Source organism: Lepidochelys kempii, chromosome 8, assembly GCF_965140285.1.
Source record: "Lepidochelys kempii isolate rLepKem1 chromosome 8, rLepKem1.hap1, whole genome shotgun sequence".
NCBI classification, from domain to species: domain Eukaryota; kingdom Metazoa; phylum Chordata; order Testudines; family Cheloniidae; genus Lepidochelys; species Lepidochelys kempii.
In genome coordinates this window covers 41933217-41957680 of record NC_136387.1, presented here as the reverse complement: position 1 = coordinate 41957680, position 24464 = coordinate 41933217, and the positions used below count along the sequence as shown (strand labels likewise).

Genomic DNA, 24464 nt, shown 5'->3' with positions numbered 1-24464 from the left:
CGGATGCAACTTGGTGAGGAGTAATGGTGTTGCTAGATAGGTGTGGGGGCAAAGTGGGTGTGGTTGGGTGTGAGGAAAGTGAGGCAGGTGTGACTGAGTGGGGTGATGAGAGCAGGTGTGACCAGACAGGGGCAGTGAGAGGAGGGTCTGGGTGGAGGTAAGGAGAGCAGGGGGACTGTATGGGGATGAGGCAGAGTGGGGGGCGGCTGGGTGGGGGTAGGGAGAGCGAGTGTGACCAGGTAGAGGTGGTGAAAGCACAAGCAGGAGGAAATGCCTATTTCATTGTCATTTCTTGGGCTCCTCCTGGCGTCTCCAGCATTCTGTGCTGTTGCCCTGTTTTGGGGATGTGCCAAACCTTTGGGTAGCTGGGCTTGGACAAGCAGGAGCTGCTGCTCTGTAGGAATCTGGCCAGGCCACTCTGCCATCCATGCCATGTTCGTTTCTTACTGCCATGCCAGTGACGTACTATAGGAGCACTCCTTCCCTGACTGGCCCTTTCAGCAGTATCTAGCCAGGGTCTGCACTCCATGATACATCCATCAGTAACCATGGGAGCTTCTGCTGTAGGCTGTTGGTGTCCAGGTTGTTGCCTCAGGGTTTGCATCTTACAAGGGTAGGCTTCTCTGAGTTGCCGAGGATGAGGTCCAACTGCTCCTGGTTAGGTGACATCACACCCAGGTGGCTCAAGGCCAGCTCAGCAGCCTCACCCCTCCTTTGGCCTTCCCTGTCTCCGCAGCTACACTGACCTGAAGTTCATGGCCACTCAAATTGCCTCTGGCATGAAGTACCTGTCCTCTCTGAATTTTGTGCATCGGGACCTGGCCACACGCAACTGCTTGGTGGGTAAGAACTACACCATCAAGATAGCAGACTTCGGCATGAGCAGGAACCTGTACAGTGGAGACTACTACCGAATCCAGGGGCGGGCCGTGCTTCCTATTCGCTGGATGTCCTGGGAAAGTATTTTATTAGTAAGTGGAGACTTTGCAACTGCCAGGGGAACCAGTGAGAGAGATTGTGGGGAGCTGGCCCCTTCCCGTAGCACTGGGTGATCACGGGGAAAGAGTTTCAGTGCTCCCTGCCTGCAGCCATCTCCTGATTGATCAAGGGGCAGGATGGAATTGGGGGCTCTGTGTTTACATGCGTTGTCCAGGGCATTCGCTCCATTGCTGCTGTAATCTAGTGACATCTGTAATCTAGTGACAGTCCCGGCATGGGGAGGCACTGCAGTGGGGGGCAGAAAAGGGGAAGATGGAGTTGTGGCTGGGCCTATCCCATGAGCCTAGTGTTTCTTTACAGAAGGACTGAAGCACGTCTGGGTCCCTGTGTGAGAGATGTTCAGTATCTTCTCTTGGTGTGTTGCTTAGATCTGAATGAGAGTGGGGCTGCTTTTCTGTAGATTTGTATTGTCAATAAGTGGGTGCAGCTAAAGGCCTAGCTTGATAATTACAGCAGTTCGATGGTACTTTAACTGTTTGGGCTGCCATGCGAATGCTGCAGCTAGTTGCCTACTGCGGAGCATTTTGCCTGTAGCAAGGACCTTGCCAAGTGAGCTCGGTTACTTGAGGTCACCTCCCACTTAATCCCAGCCCTCCCGCTCCTTGGCTCTCTGACAGCTACCTGGGAAGCGTGGAGACTATTTTATGTGGAGCCAATCAGATCTCCTCTCTAGTCACCCAGAAGCAATGGAAGATAATAGGCATCTACACCAGCCATAGCCTGTTGGAGGTATGAGAGTGCTGGGGGAAGGGGATCTGGAGTGCACTGCACTCTGTCCATTCTCACTGGTCTCTTGGCCCCTAGGAGATTAGCCCCTCATTAAGAGCTATTCTAACATGCACCAACTTGGGATAAAGTCCCATTTGCCTTCCACACACAGTTGTGCTGCACTGAGTGTGTGTCCAATGCTGCTGAGAGTTTAGCCCGTGGACAGCAGGTTTACTGGGTGACAGCAGTCTGCATTTGCATGGCTTTGTCTCCATATTGCAACCTCGTGAGAGAAAGGGACTGTCTGATGGGTGGGGGTGGGAGGTGTCACATAGAAATGGACATCTTTATACGGGCACTGAGTGAGGAGGAAAAGGAGAATGCCCTGGGTCAATTGGCTGCACTTCAATAGCGTTATGTTGAGAGGGACCAGTGACTGCTTTGATTACAAACCCCTCTGAGCTGGGGTGTTACCACAGCCTGCAGTTACCAGAACTGTCAGGATGAGCTAATCAGAAGCCCCACTCCCCAAGGCAGCAGGGGATTGTGAACCCCCACAGGAGTTTGGACTGGTGGGTAGAGGCTTTTGCAAAGTATTGTTTTGGGTGTGGGAGGGAAGGCAGAACACACAGAAACTGAGAACAAATAAGGACAAAGAGAGAGGCAGGCACAGGCAAAAAACAAGAAATCCAAGCAATAGCTGGTGAGCCCAATTTGACCTGCAAAAAGCTAGCAAGGGAGCTTTTGGGTCTGCTAGCTAAAGAGGCTTGGGGCTGTAAGCTGAGAAACTGCTCCTCTTAGTCTTGACTCCTGTGCTCAGAGAAGCAGGACTTTGTACATTCCTTGTAAATAAACAAAAGTGCATCATAGAAAATGATGAACTCTGACTAGCCACAGAGGGTGAAAAGGGACATCACTGCCATCCACAAACAACAAATCATAGAATATCAGGGTTGGAAGGGACCTCAGGAGGTCATCTAGTCCAACCCCCTGCTCAAAGCAGGACCAATCCCCAATTTTTGCCCCACATCCCTAAATGGCCCCCTCAAGGATTGAACTCACAACCCTGGGTTTAGCAGGCCAATGCTCAAACCACTGAGCTATGCCTCCCTCAATGACAGGACCTAGGCATGCATAACAAAGTTCCAGCCACTAGGCCGCTTGCTCAGGGTAGAACTATCCTGTCAGTTTTGTGGCTCTGTTTTTGGGAGAATGTTTCTTCCCTCCACCCCACCAGTGTACTTAATCCTAACCCCCCTTCCCCCCCCCCCACATCTGCAGTAAAGCCCACTCCAGGCAGACACACATGAATGGCCCAAGCCTAGATGTTTTTCAGCCCCATCCATCTATTCTCTGTTTGCCTGGTGGAGGACAAGGAACAAACCCACTTGTGGACAGAGCTGCACTGAGCACTTAGCAGCAGCAGAACACAGCACTAGTGGGAGGGTGTGTGTAGTTTGTATGTCAGGTCTGGATCTCAAGCAGATGGATGTTATCAGGGGTTGGATCAAGGGATTAAAATTGGTACTTGAATTTTAAATAAAGTCTCAGTTCTGACTCACGGTCTCAGAGTGGAGGCAGCAGCAGCTCTATAATTTACATAAAAACAGGACAAAAGTAAACATGTGAGTCCAGATGGACATGTGTTCTGAACAAGAGAACAGCAATGGGACCTGGGGTGCTCCAGTCCAGACCAGAGAGAGCAGACTGACCCCAGCAGACCGTAACAGCAGCAATGGTATTTATTGCAAAAGCACAGCCTGAAAAGTGGGCAGCCACCATACGCTTTTGTCAGACAACCAGACCTGAAGCTTTAGCTGCCCATGCCCAAGTGATCCAAATCTCCCCTCAGCCTGTGTAATAAATGAAGTGTGTGGGGGGCGGAACACCCTTTGATAGACACCGAGCCAGCCAGTTAGTTGTAAAATCCCTTTTGGTAGCTGTTCTCTGCTTGCTTTACCTGTAAAGGGTTAACAAGCCCACAGGTAAAAGAAAAGGAGTGGGCACCTGACCAAAAGAGCCAATGGGAAGGCTAGAACTTTTAAATTTGGGAAAGAAACTTTCCCTTTGTCTGTTGTTCTCTGGACTGCAGGGACACAGAGCAGCAATGCTATAAGCAGAAATGCTGTGTAAGGTTTGAATGAGGTATGAAAAAGTATCTTACATACCTAGAAGAAATAATTTGGGATAGGGAATGTTTAGTTAAACACTGTCAGGTTTATTTCTTATTTTGGCTTGTGGATCTCCTCTGTGCTAACCCCAGATGCTTTTGTTTGCTTGTAACCTTTAAGCTGAACCCCCAAGAAAGCTATTTTGGGTGCTTAATTTTTGTAATTGTTTCTTTTAAGATCTAGCAAAAAGCCTAAATTCCAGATGTATTGTTTTCCTTTTTGTTTTTAATAAAATTTACCTTTTTGGAGTCCTATGAGGTTTATGTATGTTGTTTGATTAGCGGATAGGGACAGCTAATTTCCTTTGTTTTCTTTCTCCGTTCTTCCCAAGAGAGGGGATGAAAGGGTACCACACAAGGAGGAATTCCCAAGTGCTCCTTCCTGGGTTCAAAGGTTTGGGATTTTTTTTTTTTGCATTTGGGTGGTGGCAGTGTTTACCAAGCCAAGGTCAGAGAGACGCTGTAACCTTGGGAGTTTAATACAAGCCTGGAGTGGCAAGTATTAATTTTTAAAATCCTTGCGGGCCCCCACTTCCTGTACTCAGAGTGACAGAATGGGGATTCAGCTTAAAGGTTACAAGCAAACAAAAGCATCTGGAGTTAGCACAGAGGAGATTCACAAGCCAAAATAAGAAATAAACCTGACAGCATGCGTCTAAACATTCCCTATCCCAAATTATTTCTTCTAGGTATGTAAGATACTTTTTCATACCTGGTTCAAACCTTACACCTCATTTCTGCTTATAGCATTGCTGCTCCGTGTCCCTGCAGCCCAGAGAACAACAGACAAAGGGAAAGTTTCTTTCCCAAATTTAAAAGTTCTAGCCTTCCCATTGGTTCTTTTAGTCGGGTGCCCACTCCTTTTCTTTTACCTGTGGGCTTGTTCATAGAATATCAGGGTTGGAAGGGACCTCAGGAGGTCATCTAGTCCAGCCCTCTGCTCAAAGCAGGACCAATCCCCAGTTTTTGCCCCAGATCCTTAAATGGCCCCCTCAAGGATTGAACTCATAATCCTGGGTTTAGTAGGCTAATGCTCAAACCACTGAGCTATCTCTCTCCCCCTAATGCTTTACACGTAAAGCAAGCAGAGAACAGCTACCAAGAGGGATTTTACAGCTAACAGGCTGCCTGGATGTCCATCAAAGGGAGCTTCCCCCCACCCCCCACTTCATTTATCACAGGCTGACAGGCAGATCCTGGCATTTCTCATTCAGTGCTTGTGTTTATCTGTGTGATGGGTATACAAATCCCAGACGGGCACGAAAGAGGATAAAGGACAGTGCTGGGCCTGGCTAGCTCCACCCCTCCAACTGGAGACAGCCCAGCTGGGAAGGAGTACTGACCTACCCTGCTGGCGCCTGCCAAAAAGGACTGGAGACGCCTCCCCGAAATAACAGGACTGTGTGCTGAGCCCGGCTGGGGCTGACAGTTCAGCTTCCTTTTTTATTTTTCCTTACCCAGGATCAGAAGCAAAGGGAGCAGTGGCAGAAAGTGGCCCCAGGGAGGGTAACTTGCGCCCCCCTCCCACCTCCCGGGTCAATGCAGCTGACCCTCCTAGGGCCCTGGGTCAGAGACCAGTGGAGTGGGTGGGTCTGAGCTCCCCTATCACTACCCTATGACTGAATGGATGCTAACCAGTAGGCCAGCCAGCCCATCAAAGACCCTACTACTATCTATTAAGACTTGTGCATAAGGCTCCCTTTGCCAACACGAGTACAATTCAAGAGACTGTAGCAGACTCACCTTCTAGTTCCCGCGCACTCCCCATTGTAAAGGTTAATGAAAGCCTGGCGAAACACGTGTCCTGAAGCTCGCCAGACCCTAGCTCTGATGAGTTGCTGGTGGGAGTGGGTTCACAAGGCATGAGCCCTCCCTGAGCAATTTAATGTCACCAGCCCTAGAGAGCTGAAACCTCTGGACCAGGAGAGAGATGCCCAGTTCATGTGACATGGAGCAAAACAAGGTGTGATTTCTAATGCTCAGGGTGATTGACCACTGGAGCAGCTCACCTAGGGCTGTTGTAAATGGGTCTCATTCCAAAAGATCTGCTGTAGCTCAGTCACAGGCTATGGAACTCCAGGCAAGGATCTCTCACCTGTGCTATGCAGAAGCTCAGATGAGTTGGGTCATGATGGGCCCTCCTTGCCCAAAAATCTGTGAAAAGAGGGAGAGGGATGGAAGAGCTGAGAGTTGGAGAAAAATATAATTCTGTCAGACAGGTGCTCTAAGCTCTCTCTCCCTCTGCAAATAGGAGTTCCACATGCAGATTGTGATGCTGGCAAGCCAGGTGTCAGCTCAGGTCAGAACCCCAGGCCAGTTCACTTGTGTGTTAGTAGATCAAAGTGTTAAATGTGTCCTCAGATTTTAAACTTAATGAAAACTAGTGGAATGTTCCGTGTATCATTTGCACTTATCTGTTCCTGTTATAATGTAAAAGCAAACATTTACATGGTATATATCCTGAGAATAAATAACCCACCCAAGAAATCTTGTGAAATGCTAATGAAGGATTTAAGGACTTTAACAGAAAATGCTAATTTCAAAGCAAATTATGCATGATGGTTGGAGGTCAAAAAGCTAAGTCATTTTTCACTCATCCTCATCAGAGGAAAAGCCCACATGGGTAGAGATGCTGTCATCTTGCAAGCAAGACACAAGAAGTAATTCTTCCACTCTACTCTGCGCTGATTAGGCCTCAACTGAAGTATTGTGTCCGGCTCTGGTAGCCACATTTCAGGAAAGATATGGACAAACTGGAGAGAGTCCAGAGAAGAGCGACAAAAATGATTAAAGATCTAGACAACATGGCCTATGAGGGATGACTGAAAAAATTGGGTTTGTTTAGTCTGGAAAAGAGAAGACTGAGAGGGGACATGTTAACAATTTTCAAGTACGTAAAAGGTTGTTACAAGGAGGAGGGAGAAAAACTGTTTTTCTTAACCTCTGAGAATAGGACAAGAAGCAATGGGCTTAAATTGGAGCAACAGTGGTTTAGGTTGGATATTAGGAAAAACTTCCTAACTGTCAGGGTGGTTAAGCACTGGAATAATTTGCTTAGGGAGGTTGTAGAGTCTCCATCATTGGAGATTTTTAAGAGCAGGTTAGACAAACACCTGTCAGGAATCGTTTAGATAATACTGAGTCATGCCATGAGGGCAGGAGACTGGACTAGATGACCTCTCAAGGTTCCTTCCAGTCGTATGATTCTATGATCTTGCTTTCTGGTGTGAAGAAACTATAAATATGGATTCAAAGAAAGATCCTTTTATCTCTGGATAGTTTGGATTTTAACAGGGCAGAATAACTGAACGAGAAGACAGAGATCCCCAGAGTTATTCTGGGTAGCCCTGAGAAATTTTTGGGAAATTGGCAGATTACTATATCTCTGTTACCATTTGGAATTACAAACTGTGACTCATCTGTTATTATATTTTACCTGCTTTAACCTCTCAGCTCTCATTTCCTTTTCTTGGCTAATAAACCTATAATTAGTTTACTATATAATAGACTGCCAACATTGTCTTTGGTGTAAAATCCAGGGTACCAATTGATCTGGGGTAAGTGACTGGCCTCTTGGGATTGGGAGAAACCTGATGTGGTGGGATTTTAAGTTTGTGACCTTTTATCACAAATTCAGTTTGGGTGGCAAGATAGACAGGATAGTCTAAGGGGACTGTCTGTGATTCCATGGTAAGACTAGGATAGTGATCCGGGAGTTCACATTTGTTACTGGCTTGGTGAAATCTAATTATGGAACAAACCACCAGTTCAGGGGTCTGCCTTGAGATCAGCACTCTCAGCTGTGAGCTATGCCCATAGGCACCAACTCCATGGGTGCTCCAGGGTTGGAGCACCAATGGGGAAAAATATGGTGGTTGCTGAGCACCTACCGGCAGCCCCCCATTAGCTTCCCCCTGCCAGCACCTTCCACCTGCCAGCAGGCCCTGTGGATCAGCGCCTTCCCCCCACCCCCTGCTATGCCGCCTCCCCACTGCAAACAGCTGTTTTGTGGTGTTCAGGAGGCTGGGAGGGCGGGGGGAGAAATGAGGATGTAACATGCTTGGGGAGGGGGCGGAACTGGGTGGGAAGAGGTGGGGGAAGAGGTGGGGCAAGGGTGGGGCCTTGCGGGGAAGGGGTGGAGAGGGGGAAGGGCCTGGGGCAGAGCCGGGGGATCGAGCACTCCCCAGCACTTTGGAAAGTCGGTGCCTGTGGCTACACCAGACAGCAAGACACAGATCATGAATAAATATGAATGTGAACAAGATCAGGAAACATATCTTGGTGCCTCCAGTGGTTTCTGTTGTTGCCATCTGAATGTTTTTGCTGAGATGAGGGAAGAAGGATTGGCTGTGGGGGTGGGGAGGGAGAGAGAGTGTGTGCATACGCATCTGTAATCCTGAGCTTCCTATCTCTGTTTTCTCCCATAGGGCAAATTCACTACAGCCAGTGATGTCTGGGCTTTTGGGGTGACACTATGGGAGACCTTCACTTTTTGCCGAGAGCAGCCATATTCCCAGCTGTCAGATGAACAGGTCATTGAGAATACTGGAGAATTCTTCAGGGATCAGGGGCAGCAGGTAGGAAAAGCGGTGGGAAAGTACATCCAAGGAAGAGACAGAAAATAATTAATTCAGGGTGGGGTGGGGAGGTACTTATTCAACATAATCAGCCCATGAAAAGCTTGGTTAAGGATAAATTAAGCTTGAAAGTGCAATTTCTATCAAAACCTTTAAAGAAAGAGCTCCATAAACTTTCAATTTCCAATGTAAACAGAAATACAATGTTAGAGAGGCTGAAAATTCAGCGTTAAGGTCGGTCTCACTTTAAAGATGAAAAAGGAGAGTTTGGAAATGTCCAGTGCAGGTTCCTGCAGAGCCCTCTCTTTGCCTAGGTTCTTTGAGAATGTCCAGAAACGTAGAGGAACGTAAAGGCTAGGGTGACCAGAAAGCAAGGGTGAAAAATTGGGATGGGATGGGGGGGGGGGTAATAGGGTCCTAAAGAAGACAAAGCCCCTAATATTGGGACAGTCCTGGTAAAATCTGGACATCTGGTCACCCTACTTCTAGCACACACAGGGTTACGTCGTCAGTAGCTTTCAAAATCAAGAGCACAATTTTCTAGACAACCTTGGCAGCTCCCCCCATCAGATTCCTTAGACTGAGCTACACCTGTGTTGGCAATAGAAACTCCCCTGGCTCCTGACTTCTCAAAGCCATCGCAATCCGCACTGCCAAGTGCCTTTTCTAGGAGCAGTTATACTTCATTGCTCTGCCAGGCACACTAGTTTTTCATAGATTCAAAGGCCAGAATGGACCATTCTGATCGTCTAGTCTGATCTCCTGTATAGCACAGGCCACAGAACTTCCCCACAATAATTCCTGGATCAGATCTCGTAGAAAAAACATCCCATCTTGATTTCAGAATGGTCAGTGGTGGAGAATCTACCACAGCCCTTGGCAAATTGTTCCACTGGTTAATCCCCTCGTTGTCAAAAATATATGCCCCTTGTTTCCAGTCTACAGTAGCAAAGTATCACTAGACAGTCAGGTATATTGTACCCAAATTCCGTATCCTGCATTCTGGCACACTGCTAATGTGCTCTGTCTGCATTCAGTGTGCTTCATTCCTACCCGACATGCACAGCATGGCTTGGCGTTGGAAACACCCATTGGCATGACATACATTGCTGAGTATTTTCAGCATGATTCACACCCATCAGAGTCAGTTTCAGCCTCTCTGCAGCTTCAGGCAAACATCTTTTTGGTGAAACTTTGTTGCTAGAGTTGTTTGAAAATGTTTTGACTAATAGGTTTCCTTTGGAAAATGCAGTTTCATTAAAATCAGAACTTTTCACAGGAATGTGTTTGATTTTGATGAAATTTCACTGGAAAAATCTCTAAGTGAATCATTTCAGCTTTCTCATTTAATTTCAATAATGTCAAAATGTTTTGTTTCAACTTTACTGTTTTGACTTTTATATTATATTAAAAGTAATATTATCTGCTATTAAATATAATATATTAAATAGTTTATATTGTTTTGACATTCAATAAGGTAAAATTATTTCATTTTAATAAAAACATTTTGATGTTTTGGAATTTCCATTCGGTGGAAAATTTAGACTTTCATTTCAATTTGGAAAGAAAAGAAATATTGAAATGTTGGAATTTCCTGCAGAATGGAAATTCCATTTTCTGCCCAGCTCTTTGTTGCTGCAGCTGCATACATCTTATGATGATTTCAGGCAACTGGGTTAAGGTTTGGTGAAGTTAGCATGTGTGTGTGTGTGGGGAGTTGTGTTGTATGTGTATTAGAATCAGGATTCTAATGGAATGGGAGGTTCCGACTTTATTCCTGAGTGCCCATTGCAGCTCCATTTGCAAAGTTGCTTTCATCATATTTTTTTAAAATTCCAGTGCAAACTTTTTCATTCAGTGTAACCTTCTCCTGCAGCACTGGCAGCCCAGACCCAGCCTGAGCTAGAGAGTGAGCCGGAGGGTAAATAGGTGGGGAGCAAAAGGCTTCATCACCATTGTACCCTAGCTGCTTTTGGTGGCTCGTGTTTTCTGTGTTTGAGGCACTTTGCCGGATTGGGTCTGAACCCTCTGAATTGCGCAGGATTGAGCCCTAGCATGATCCCAACTGCTCTGACTGCTCCCAGTGTTCAGAGGACAGTAGTAATTAGCTGGGTAATGGGATACAATCAAACGTCTGCATTCAATGTCCCATTTCTTGAGCCCAATACATTATTCAGTTCACAATAAATCTGGGACCTTTGGCTTTCTTTTACTACAATGGGGCACCAGCCCCTCCATAATGAGAAATCAAGTTCCCTGGGGTGAGTTTGCTCTTCTTCCAGGCTAAGTATGCCATTAACTCTCTGCTTTTGTAATGTCTGTCTTGTTTTGAAGACATACCTTCCTCAGCCTGCTCTCTGCCCTGATCCTGTCTACAAGCTAATGCTCAGCTGCTGGAGACGAGACACGAAAGATCGCCCCTCCTTCCAGGAAATTCACCGCCTCCTCCAACCACCAGCCAGCGAAGAATGACACTTTGCTTCCCTCACACGTCCTGGTCCTCATCCCACCCCGGAAGATCCACCTGTAAAAACTGAAGCCACTTCACCTGGACTCACAACAAAACCTGGGCAGTGGTGCTTCTTCTACTGCACATTAAATAATCACCATAAGCGGAGAAAAAAGTGAGAAGGAAGCAAGCCTAGATCAGACCAAATCCATAGCTCATATGACAAGCTAACTCTGGAATGACAAAGGATGAACAAGGGTTACTGATAGATGTGGCATGTTCCTGTTTATCAGTGGATTCAGTCAAAGAGGATTCTGTTTTCCCATTTTGGAAGGGGAAATGTAAGGTCCATATTCTCCATGAGGAAGCTCCTTGTGCAGGGAGCGTGTGCTGGAAATGCATCTGTGGACGGGAGCACACACCAGGAAAGTGCCTGGTAAAAGGAGGGTAGTTGGGGGATGTGCCTAGTGCAGGGAATGCAGGTAAGGAACACAGTAATGCAGGAGTTGCCACTAAAGCAGAGTGGGCTGTGCAATTACAAAGTGAAAACTGAACCTGTCTGGACACTTTTAGGTTTCAGACAGGCTCAACGGATTTAGCATTCGCCTGGTTAGGATTCCTCCCATCCTTGCTTGGTTATAGTCCGTTAGACAGGAGAAAGCCCAAACACATTGTGTAGTACAATGTGCCAGCTGCTGGGCTGGAATGTGCATTCTGCTTGGTAGGTGAACATTCCCACTGCCATGGAGGCATTGCTTTCTGAGGAGCATATGGTTTACTGCATCTGCTGCAGGACCAATGAGGAATGACAAGCCACCCATCTAGAGGACAGCAGAAGTGCCCTCCTTTGATCCAGGCACGGCCTCTTGAGCGGGCCTTATGTCCTTGAGAAATGCATTCCGCATCTGCTGTTCATGTTGTCAAGGTAGGGAAATCCTACAGCCAGCAGATTAGTGGGGTAGGTGCTAGCTCTGCATTTCCTGAGAATCAGAGTTAGAGAGACGTTTTAGATCAAACATTTAATTTCAAAGGGTAGTGGCCATAATCACCCAGTTCCCTCCCCATGTATAACCCCCTCCCCCACCTTCTTGAGCTTTAATAAGTAAAGGAACAGGATGTTGTACTGCTCTGGACATCCACCAGCACCGAGGGCTGCCACTCCTGCTTGTAGTAACCTTGAGCACCATGATAACATTGTTTGTTGTGAATATAATGCCTGGAGTTACCACTAACGATAGCTCCTCTCCTGCCTACCCCATCTTGACACAGAAGCTCTCTTGGCATGTCATGTTCTATTCTAGGGCTTGGTCTGACCCCCAGCTGTGGTCTGGCAGGATTTCCAGCCAAAAGTACTTGGGACCAATCTAGCCATGGTTGGAGCTTCTGTGAGAATGAATGTGCTCCCCTGGCATCCCCTAGATTTGGCTGTTGCATGCATGAATGATTTGGGCAGTGTCCCTACTGGTCCTGTTTGCTCTGTCAGTTTCCAGTCAATGTACACAAAGGGGCTTGCTGATGCAATGGGTGTGAAAGTGAGACCCTTACAGTATGGAATACACCTTTGTTCCCTACAAGGATGCCTGTTGTTTGCATACACATCAGCCCTTGAAATGCAACAGAGAACACAGTTGGTCTGATATGCTCATCCTGAGATACGCAAACCCATAGCACTGTTTCCAGTATACTATAACCTAGCATGGATAGGGCATGCGTATACGGGCGCTGTGCCTGTGCTAAGTGAGCAAACCATTGCAGGGACGTGAGCTGTGTGAAATAGTTGGCTGCCTCACTCATCCTGACAGCAGCTGGTATGTCAACACAGCAGCTCTATTTGCATCAGAACCACCTTGGCTATCACCACCTAGCAAGACTTACAATTGCAGTTGTACCAGTTGCCAAGGTGGCTGGAATGACTCGTGAACGTGGGTGCCAACCTCAGGGCAGGCTGTTAAGAAACGAGGCACGAACCCCAAACTGGTTGTATGTTCTGTACTTAGATTTCACCAACCAAGTAACAAGTGTGAACTCCTCAACCATTGTAACAGCCTTAACGTGGCTCAGGCACTCAGGGATGTCTTGTCACCCAGACAAGCCTGCCTCTGTGATAGATGGTCCCTTACACCAAAAATCACAGCAATATTCAGGTTATACAAGTCCCAAAGTACCACTCACTTAGCCCAGGTCAAGTGCACCCTAGATTTCTCACTAAAGACAATGTTTGTAGTCAATCCTATAATAAACTACCGAAAGGTTTATTAAAAGAAATAAGAGTTATTTACGGGGTTAAAGCAGGTGCCAAAAGATTATGATAGCTGCTATAATATGCAAGCTTTATATGTTCTTTGCTTATGTTTAGGAATCTTTGCCCCTCAAAGTCCACACAGCATTTTTATTCCCTTTGCCCCTGAGTTCAAACTGATGGGACAAACATTTGTGCACGTCACCTCTTCATGGGTGTGGGGGGAGAAATCAACAAGTTTTTTGTCCACTGATGTACCACAGTGGCTTGTCTTGTGTCTGTAGATCTTTTGTTGGGCAGGAGATGACACTTCTTGTGGTACACTAGTATTTCACACTTTGGTAATGCTTCTCTCCTGACAGTGGTGGGCGTATCCCAGTTTCATAGCAAACACTTTCATAGTTACAGAACAAATACTTAAATATTACCTTATAACATGGGATACAGATATTATAAGTGGAATAATACATGCAGCATCCTACAAGCATTTCATAAAGTATAAACTAAACACTTTCTGATAACTCTAATATCTGTTTTAACCATACTAACATACAGGTGAGCCAGACTGGTTTCCAACTCTGTATTTGTCAGTGTTCAGTGAGGCCTGGGCACTCACCATGAGCTGGCACCTGGTCTGCCAGTGTTACACTCTTACTTTCTAGGATTCCTCTGGGGGCTCACAATGTTGCTGGGAGTGTGGGTAATTTCCCTGAGTGAAATTATGCATTTTGGGGTGGAGTGGGGAGGTTGGGCTGAACCTGGGCATGTTCAGTGCTTGTGCATTCCCAACTACACAGGGATCCAAATATTGCAGACTGCACTGGTGCAGCCAACGCTAAGCTAACAGCTTCATTGCAGACACTGCAAACAGCCAGTAGAACCATCACTTGGGATGGCTGTTGTTTGCAGTCCTAAGCTGTTGCAAGCTTAATGCATTCCAAGCAACAGTTAGTGGTGACATATTCTTAGCTAGTATAGACTGGCCTTTGTGCATGATGATGGGAGGAGACAGGTTCTGAGCCTATACATAAAGAGCGCTCAGCACTATATTCTGTTTATTTTTCTCCATACAAATAGTAAGTACCATCAAAGAAATGATAGGAAAATAATTCAAATTGCATCAAGAGCAGAATTTGTCATTCCTGTATTCCCTGAAATTCAGAAAAAATAGAGAAGTTCCTTGGCACTTTTCTTTCCTATGAAAATGAAATCTGTCATTCAGTCGTAGCTGCGATCCCAGGCCCCATGGCCATAAAATCAGTCTCTGTGCACAAAGCACTTCCAGTCTTGGGCAGGTTAAGGCAAATGGCAAAGCTTTAGTCATGCTAAAAGCTGTTTAATCTCTCCCATGAAAAGGACCTTTCTGGAATCTCTGATCAGCATGGGACTGAGACTAGGCTCAGGAATGACAAAGGGCGAGACTTAACGGATTTCTGTCAAAGGCTAATTTGACTTGCTGGGTCGAGAGTTCTAGCAGGGTTTCCCTGCAAGGGTTGGTCATCCTAAACTACTAACATAGAGTATTTTCTTTCATTGCTTAAGTGTTCACAGTTTTCATCAAAAACCTCCCTCATTTTGGTGCCAGACACGACCCAGAGTGTCCTAGCCCCCTTCTATACTGTAGGAACTATCGTTTAAAAATCATGCTTAAGCACAGTTTAAATGTGATTGTAGCCAAATTGGATTCTAACATGATTTGGTTGGTCAGGTAACATAGGCAGGGCCCTTCCTAGGCTAGGGAATGGAGGTGTTACCCTGAAAGTTGGATTTGGGCACCCAAAGAATAACCTGCTTATCACCCCCTTACTCTATGCCTCCCAAGGTATGAGTTTCCAAGGCCGTTAAGGAAAACACTAAAGGACACAGATATAACCTTCCGATTAAATTATTTTATTAAGATAACTAATAATCCCTGCTACAGGGTATTCTAAGAATAAAAATCAGAGACAAATCCCTTGTTGCAAGTTGAAGGGAATTTAAACTGCAGTAGTATACAGTCTAAATCAGGGGTGCGCAAACTTTTTGGCCTGAGGGTCACATTGGGGTTCCAAAACTGTATGGTGGGCCGGGTAGGGAAGGCTGTGCCACCCCAAACAGCCTGGCCCTTGCCCTCTATTCGTCCCCTCCCACTTCCCGCTCCCTGACTGTCTCCTTCAGAACCTCCGACCCATCCAACCCCCCTGCTCCTTGTCCCCTGACCTTCCCCCTCCCGGGATCCCCCACCCCTAACCGCCCCCCCAAGACCTCCCTCCCCTGCTCCCTGTCCCTTCATTGCCCCGACCACTAACCACACACCTGCTCCCTGACAGGCCCCCCAGGACTCCCATGACTATCCAACCGCCCCCTGCTCTCTGTCCCCTGATTGCCCCCCCCAGAACCTCCACCCCATCCAATTGCCCCCTGCTCACTGTCCCCTGACTGCCGCCCGGGATCCCCGGCCCCCTATCCAAGCCCCCACCCCAGCTCCCTGCCCCCTTATCATGCTGCTCAGAGCACCAGGACTGGCAGCCGTAAGTAGTGCATTCCTATGGGGAGCAATTTAATACACAACACCGGTGGCTCTCACAGGAGCTCGCAGCCCCACCACCCAGAGTCCTGGCAGCACGGCGAGATGAGGTTGTGGGGGAGGGCGGCTAAGCTCCCCAGCCGGGAGCTCAAGGGCCGCGCAGGACGGTCCCGTGGGCCGCATGTGGTCTGCGGGCTGTAGTTTGCCCACCTCTGGTCTAAATGATGCACTCTGCCACAGATGGCCAGTCTGTGACAGATCGCTGACAGCAGTTCTTAGTTTACACTTTACATTTTACATAGGTAAATTACAATGAAAACACATACACACATCTTAAGCATATACATACTAATACTAAACTACACTTATGCTCTACTATAATTAAAACTAACAGTCCTACACTACTGAGTCCACTGTGTTGTCAGATGCTGCTGGGTCAGCTCTGGTTACCTGCCAGTTTAGAATGTTCCTTTGAAATTCTCTCTCTCCTTCTCTCTATCTAGCAGTCCTTCCAGCAGCTCTTCTCGCTGGCTCCTGACTTTGCCTGCTGATCGTCTCCCTTTTATACTGTCCTATCCAAACTTTCTTTTGTACTATTTATTTTTAACCTCTGCTGAGCATGCTCATCATCAAACATTCCCTCATCCTTAGCTACCAGGAGAAGTAGCCCCAAGCTAGCCCAGACTGGCGCTGCTTGACTGTTCCTTACCCTTATACTGCACATGCTCACTTGCATTATTTCTACCTTAGAGACACAATCACTTAATTCAACCTTAGTGCCCAGACTCCAGATCTAGCCTACTTTGTGGCCATACCTCATTTTACTCTCAGGTCTGGTCATGTGACTTACAATGTTCAATGGTAAATGACCTGCAGCTTACAGTTGGTGAAGTGACACCTGCTTATTCCAGAGGGAAGCCAGAGACACCGAATGGGGGGTAGGAATACAAAATGGAATCTCGGGGAATTTTTTGATATCAAAGAATTCAGGAAGTTTCCTCCCATCCCCACTGGCTCACCAATCTGTGTTAGAGCCCCACTCACATCATTTAAATGGTGCTGAGGCCTGAATTGTAAACTCTGCCTTACATTAGTATAGCCGGGCCTCAGCTCTAAGTAACTCAGGGACTAGGAAAGATTTGCAAACACTGCTTTTAAGTGTGACTGCTCTCCCATCACTGAGCCAATTCCTCCAGCAGCTTCTGCTCTACAAATCAAACTCAGTGATCTCGTGAGGTGCTCTCACAGCAGAGACAAGAGGCCGTGAGATCTCTTCCTGCATGTGACTCCTGGGAATGGAGGGAAGGGAATCCGAGCAGAGGACAGCATCTGAACCAAGTGCAAGGAGGACAAGGACCTGTGGGGGTGAATGTAGTAAGTGCTGGCACCAGTCAGCCATGGAGAATCATCTCATGAAGAGATGGGGAGGCCAACAGTGGGAGTTGAAGGCAATAGGCATGTGCAAAAATGTCCTATAGTGAGAGTGGCTGGACAGATTAGAAAGGGATGTGATAAAGGGAAAGAGGAGAGATGGACATGATGGAGGGAGGACGGTGCAGAAAAGATGGTGGAGGATCAGTGGCAGGAAGAAGGACGAGGGATGGGCCAGTGTTTAGGGCACTAGCCTGGGAGTCAGGAGACTAGAGCACAACAGGATCCATCTAGTTCAGGATCCTGTCTCCAGGTGGGGCCAGTACCAGCTGCTTCAGAGGAAGGTGCAAGGAACATGGAGTGGGACATTTCACCTTTACCAAAGCGCTCTGGCCCCATGTACAGCAAATGTATGGTTTGGCACAACCCTTCTCAAGAACCAAGGGATTGTGGGACTGGCAGTCGGGAAGAGGGGGAGGGGCACGGGCACATGGGAATTGTAGTGGGGCTGCAGTGTATGCTGGGAAAGGGAAATAAAGGAGTTCTGTATTGCCCAGGGTTGGGGGATGGACGGCTTGTGATGTGCTGGGGTTTGGAGTAGATGCTCATAGTGGTCTCTTCTGGCCTTACGATCTCTGAGATCAAACTTGTGTGGGCCTTGCCACAGAGAGAAAGAAAGAAACATGGAGAACACAGAAATGGCTGGTGGGTCTCTGGGACAGAGTGGAGGCCATGGCTAAAGGTGAGAGGGAGGTACCCCAGGACAAGGGAGTTCATTTACCTGAGAGTTTGTTCAGAGAGCTTTTCAGAGGGCGAAGAAATCGATGCTGAACATTGGCACAGGGCTTGAAGGAAGCCTAGGGTGAGCATCTGCTTTTTGTCATGCTGTTGTGGAGGGCTTTGTGGGTCAGGGTGGGAGAAAGTCTCCCCTTATTTCACTGTGTCAAGAGTAGGAGATAGCTGAGACCTGAGGGAAGGCTGTGGCTCCATGCAGGTGCAGTTAGCTTACTGGAGCTCTTGGTATTTGGACTCTCACTGAACTTGTTTGCTCTAGAAGGGCTGGTGTTTTCCTAACTTAGAGGCAGAGCTAAGTTAAACTATTCAGCCAGGTGAGAGAGAAGTCAAGGCAGAGTTGGAAGGGGAAACTGAGGCAATTGCTGTATCACCAGGTGTGATAAAAGCAGGTGGTATTGGTGCCTATAGGGGAAGTTTCTTCCTAGCACTCGCAGGTAGTGGTTGGCTTATATCCTGAAACAGGAGGCATTTTATCCCTTAGCCATTTTAAACCCGTATAATGTAATTTTAGATGTTCTTAAGATTTATGTTAATGTCCAGCCCTTTTATATTCCTTGTAAGCTTTTGTTCTCTTATGGCAATGAGGTCTGCAGTTTAAAAGGGAAACTAGAAATGCCTGGTCTACCTTCTTTATACCATTCATTGTTTTGTGTGCCTTAATCATGCCACCTCATATCTGTGTCCATGTTACGTCTTTTCATTTTAGTGGACGGTTTCTCAGCCGCCCGGTATTTCTGCTAAATAGTGTGGCAGAGCTGAGCCTAGATTTTCAGGCAGGGGTGCTCTGGGTTGTGCCTAGGGACCAGCTCAGTACTCACTGACTCCAGCCACCTTTGCACCGAGCTCCTGAGCTGCACTGTGAACCCATCAGGTCCAGCCCAGGATCTGTGCATCTGTCTGTGAGCTCTCTGGGGGAGGGACCTTGTCCTGTATTTGATCTGCACATTTAGTGCTACAGAAATAATCCTGAGAAATGCATCACCCCCATTGATGCTGATTTGCTACAGCACAGTCACCTGGTGCTGGATCTAGAGTTAGAGCAATTCTGGACATGGACTGGAGAAATTCACAGTGAAATCAGTGGAAATTCCTTAATCTTCCACTCCCCCCTGTGAAACAAGCAGTCGCACTGGTTTAACACCATACGGTTAAATGGCTACAAGTCTGTGTGTAGGAGAAATACATAAGGAGGGTAACTTGGGAGTACTTACATTTACCACCAAGTGACAATAAGATCCCACAAAGGAGCTGGCTGATGAGGATGCTCCGGCTGCCTGCAGGGCACCCTTCTACCTCTATTTGAGTCCATATGGCTGAAATCTGGTTTGCTTACATGCCTCTGTGCACAGGGCATGTGAACTGTTTTCATTCTGGTTTGGTAGGATTGTACATCCACTTAGCACTCACTTAACAGGCATGTGATGACCACACATCCTAGTGGTTGTCTCCAGGGCAGTCAGGCCCAGCTCAGATGAACTTGAAGGCAATGACAGCAGACTTAACCTAGTTTGTGTGACTTTTGTTTCTTCACACAAACTTGCACCGAAATAGCCTGTCCGTTTCAGTTCACACCTTTCTGATCAACTTCAGCAAATTCTAACAAAACACTTTTCTTTTGAAATATGAATGTTCCCACAGTGACCTGCCACGAAATAACAGAAGATGTAAATTAAAAGCCTTTGGATTATTTTGGTGCAAGTTTGTGGGGAGATCAGTCTTGGCTGTGATAGAGAAGGGGGAGCCAGTGGATGGTGCAGAGAAGGAATTGATAGCAGATTGGTGGGCCACTAGGTGTGGGATGGGTTGGTGTGGGGTCAGAGGAGGAGGTTTTAACAGGCATCAGGTTTAAAACAAACAAAAGGAAGTATTTTTTCACACAACATTGTCAACCTGTGGAACTCCTTGCCAGAGGATGTTGTGAAGGCCAAGACTATAACAGGATTAAAAAAAGAACTAGGTAAGTTCATGAGGGATCAATGGCTCATCAATCAATCATCAGTGGTGTCAAGGCTGATTCCCTACTCTGGCACTTTGAATGCAGAAGGTGGGGGCCCGCAAGGATTATAAAAATGAATACTGGCCATTCCAGGCTTGTATTAAACTCCCAACGTTACAGCTTCTCTCTAACCTTGGATGGGTAGATGCTGCCAATACCCAAATGCAAAAAAAAACCCCTTTTGAGAATCCAGAAAGGAGCACTTGGGAATTCCTTCCTGTGGGGTACCCTCAAACCCTTTCACTCCCACTCCAGGGAAGAGCTGAGAAAGAAAAACAAAGGAAATTAGCTGTTACCCCCAGCTAATTAAACAACATGCACAAACCTCTTAGGGACATAAAAATTCAATCCTCTTCTTAAGAAAGGTAAATTTTATTAAAAACAAAAGGAAAGAAAATACATCTGGAAGTTAGGCTTTTTGCTAGATTGAAAAAAACCAAACCACAAAAATTAAGCATCAAGGTAGCTCTCTTGAGGTTCAACTTAAAGGTTACAAGCAAAACAAAAGCACCTGGGGTTAGCACAGAGGAGTCCACAAGCCAATAAGAAATAAAAGAAATAACCTTAATCGTGTCTTCCTAGACCTTCCCTGACTTATTTATATATCTGGGTTTTCAGATAAGCAATTTCTAGGTATGATCTGATGGTTCTTCATACCTGGCTTAAAGCTTCTTACATCATAGTTCAGCCCTGTTTCTGTTCTGCATCTCCTCTCTCCAGCGAACAACAACAGACAGACAAAGGGAAAGTTTTTTCCCAGTTTTAAAAAGTTCTAGCCCTCCCATTGGCTCTTTTAGTCAGGTGCCCACTCCCTTCTTTTTATCTATGGGCTTTTTAAACTCTTTATAGGTAAAGCAAGTAGAGAACAGCTACCAAGAGGGATTTTATAGCTAACTGGCTGGCTGGTTGTCCATAAAAGGAAACTTCCCCCACCCCTTCATTTATCACAAATGGCTATCAGCCAGGATGGTCAGGGATGATGTCCCTACCCTCTGTTTGCCAGAAGCTGGGAATGGGCGGCAGGGGATGGATCACTTGATGATTACCTGTTCTGTTCATTCCCTCTGGGGCACCTGGCATTGGCCACTGTTGGAAGACAGGATACTGGGCTAGATGAACCTTTGGTCTGACCCAATATGGCCATTCTTATGTTATAGTATTCAGAATGGGCTGGACAGAAGGGAAAGCTTGGTTCTGCAAACCATATGCCCAAGGCGCTGGAATCCACTCAATGTCTGTACCTCGCCCCAACACATGCACACCTGTGAAACAAACCCAAACACAAGACAAATGTCATATCAGAAACTCTTAACACATCTGATGACTCCCTTTTTTACAGCTATCTGCATCACAGACTGATGAAGGTAAAGATAGGGCCCACAATGGAACTATGATTCCAAATCTGCTGTGGAATTCAAACTCTGCAGCCTGGAACCATCTCTGAGCAGGGCATTGCATTTGGTTTCAGCAAGCTAGATATCTTTAGTTTTACAGGCACTTAAAAAAAATCAACCAAAGAGAGGGAACAAAATCATGTTGGAGTTTGCTTTCAGAAAGCCAAGCTGGGCTTTTTTTTGGTCCAGTTTTGGAAAAAGGAGCTCATCTGCAGAGCAGTATTCAAGAGCAAAGCTTGCCAACAGAGCTGAAAAATTCTGACCAGCAGAGTACTGTGTCTAATTTTGGTCACCAATGTATAGAAAGGATGTAGAGAAACTGGAAAGGATCCAGAGGTGAGCGACAAAGATGATCCAAGGGATGGAATGCAAAGGCTGAGCAGAGGCTGAACGAACTGGCTATGTTTAGTTTGGAAAAGAGGAGATTAAGGGGGATATGACAGCGGTCCTCAAATACTTAAAAGGCTGCCATAAAAAAGATGGAGAAAAGTTGTTCTCTCTTGCCACAGAGGGCCGGAAAAGAGGCAATGGGTTCAAACTACAGCACAGCAGATTTAGATTAAATCCCAGGAAAAACTTCCTAGCTGTACGAACAGTCGGACAATAGAACAGACTTCCTGTGGAAGCTCCTTCACTGGAGGTTTTCAAAAGGAGGCTGGAGAGCCATCTGTCCTGGATGGTTTAGACCCAACAAATCCTGCACCTTGGATGGGGGTTAGTGATGTAGAATTCAAACCCGTGCAACTGCCTCCAGGACTGGTTTCACTGTCAGAGCCAGGTCAGGTCCCATGCTTAGATGCATAGATTTAGATGTGTACAGTTGTTTCCATTGACACCAATAAGATGTTGGCAAATTAAATGACATTTTTCCCCCTCTGGTGTTTCTCTTGCAGCTCAGACCAACTCTTCTAGAAAATAGATAAAGTTAAAGCAGCTAATTAGGAAACTGTCCAGTTACTTCTGCCCCAAACTGACCTCCATCATCTTTAAATTGCTGGAGAATGTCTCAATTCTAAATGAGTATCATAATGAATTTGCTAGTATGTATGCGGCACCACTGCCCTCGGCTGCCTAGAATCAAAACCGATTCACTAGGTGTCATATACTTGACACTGCTGAAAGTTAATGGAGACTCTCCAGTAGCTCCAATAACAGGAAGTCTACTTTTCCTCCTCTCCTAGGGTCTGAGTTCTGTTCCCATCAAGCTGCAGGAGACCAGGGTTTGCAGCAAAGTGACTACTGTAATGTGCTAAGTAGCCATGAACTTGTTACAGGATCAACGATACGCTGAGCTATTTGCAAAATATTAATATGAAAACAAGCAGACCCTCTGTGTCAGACTGACCTAGCCCAAGCAATGTTTGGGGCTCCCAGTCATGAAGTAGCAAACATTGGACTCCAATCATCACTTATGGACTAAGGTTTTTAAAAATGGCTTGTCACACTTGAGTTCCTAAATCCATTCTGGGCACCTAAAGTAGTGGATGGATTTTTTCCCCCCAAAGTGTCAAGGACCCAGCAGCAATCACTGAAAACAGTGGAACTGCTGGCTGCAGTGTAGCATTTCTCAAAACCAGACCACTTCTTTAGGCACCTAAATATGGATTTAAGATACTAACTTTAGCCCCCTCTCCCCTTTCATAAAAAATCTTGGCCATTGAAGTCAATGGCAAAACTCCATGGCAAGAGGATTGGGCCCAAAATTGAAAAGTTGTGCTATGCTATCACCAGCAATATTGGTGCATTTTCAAGGGAGTAAACAAAAGGGATTTCTGGATTTGATAGCATAGCTAAATCTTGTGTGCAGTGTAGTTGTAGACATGTCAATCCCAGGATATTAGAGAGACAAGGTGAGGTAATATCTATGATATTACCTCATCCATCTTGTCTCTCTAATAGCTAAATCTTAACATTTTGCCTCCCTAAATTCCCTCTTCAATTTCACTTGAATATTGTCCTAAACTGTTTTGTAGTGTTGATGTGATTATTGGCTGCATTCTGCCCCAGAACTTGCTGCCTTTCCCTGACTCATGTGTATATACAGTTTGTAAAGATGTTTGTAAAACTCTTTGGGTTCTTTGGGATAAAAGATGCTATAAAAGTGTATGATATAGTAGGTATTATTGATAATTGTTAAGCTTCCTAGCAACCACAGGTGCAAAAGCCTCCTTTCTCATAACATGGAACAAAAGCCTATTGCACACAGCAGGTGCAAAGCTGCACCTTGTTTTGTCACTTACGCCAGTGCTAATTGTGTGCAAAGAGGGTGTGAAATACAACCATTGGGAGTTGGTGGCATTCTGCACATACGTTGCAGATGTAAATACTGACACAAGGTGCACAGTAGTGGGAAATTGGGCCGTAGACTTCCCTCGTGCGACTTGGCAATGTGCCCCAAATTTGAATTGGTGAAGCACGGAGAGTTTTATAAAAGAGCTTGCCTTTAAGAGGTGTGGTGCACCTGTAGCTCCCATTGACTCCACGTGTAGTTCAGCATGATCAGTATCTTTGCAAAGCAGGTCCATAAGGGGCAACAGGTCAGATTTCCTCTCCCAGCAGTAAGTCATCATCAGTGTAAATCTACTGACTTGAATGAGGTGAGAAGGAGAAGAATGTTGCCCGTATCTAACTGATGTGGATGGTTTATTGCTCTGTGCCTGTGTTGTAAATACCAAGCGTATCTGTTTAATGAACCTTCATGTCTGTTTTCCTGCCCTCCCCAACTGCAGAAAGTATGTCTCTGAAACAACGTTGTGACCCCGTTGCTGGAGCTAACGGGTCCTTGTGCTGTATAGCTCAACCTAGTGCAGAGCACGTCAAATAGCGTCTTCCATTCCTAACACATAGTACTTGATCTAATCACAGTGTCTAACTCCAGTACTCATACCAAAACTGCTCTCTACAAGTGCTCTGTATTTGAAAAGGAGACATGATACACATGTATAGTTTTCTGTAGTTCCTAATTTATTCTCTGTAAGAACACTCTGAATTGTACTTCTGTAAAATGATCAATTGTAAATAACAATCATCTTTAAAAACCCAGGCTGCTGCCCGTGTTATGTCTGTGCAAACTGCAGGATGGTCCAAGTCACGCGTTGGTGTGTGTGTAAGTGGGGGGAGTCCCATTCTCATGCGCTGCCCTTCACTGACTGAGACCAGCACAGAGACCTGTGTGCTTTGCAGCAGGGAGCAAAAACCATTACTTCCCCTTTGAGTGAGGACTGCAGGGCTGGCTGTAGCCTGCTCCAGATCCCATCAAC

General features: G+C 46.3%; 1 protein-coding gene across 1 annotated transcript in view; it reads left to right on the top strand.

Annotated features, from left to right (window-relative positions):
- The window catches only part of DDR2 (discoidin domain receptor tyrosine kinase 2), a 144036-nt gene extending 119812 nt beyond the window's left edge, over window positions 1–24224 (top strand). The window contains exons 15-17 of the mRNA XM_073356221.2: window positions 737–971; window positions 8305–8454; window positions 10789–24224. Of these exons, the coding sequence (XP_073212322.1) occupies window positions 737–971; window positions 8305–8454; window positions 10789–10926 (523 nt within the window). The 3' untranslated portion in view covers window positions 10927–24224. The remainder of the gene's footprint in view (window positions 1–736; window positions 972–8304; window positions 8455–10788) is intronic.
- Window positions 24225–24464: the final 240 nt, after the last annotated feature.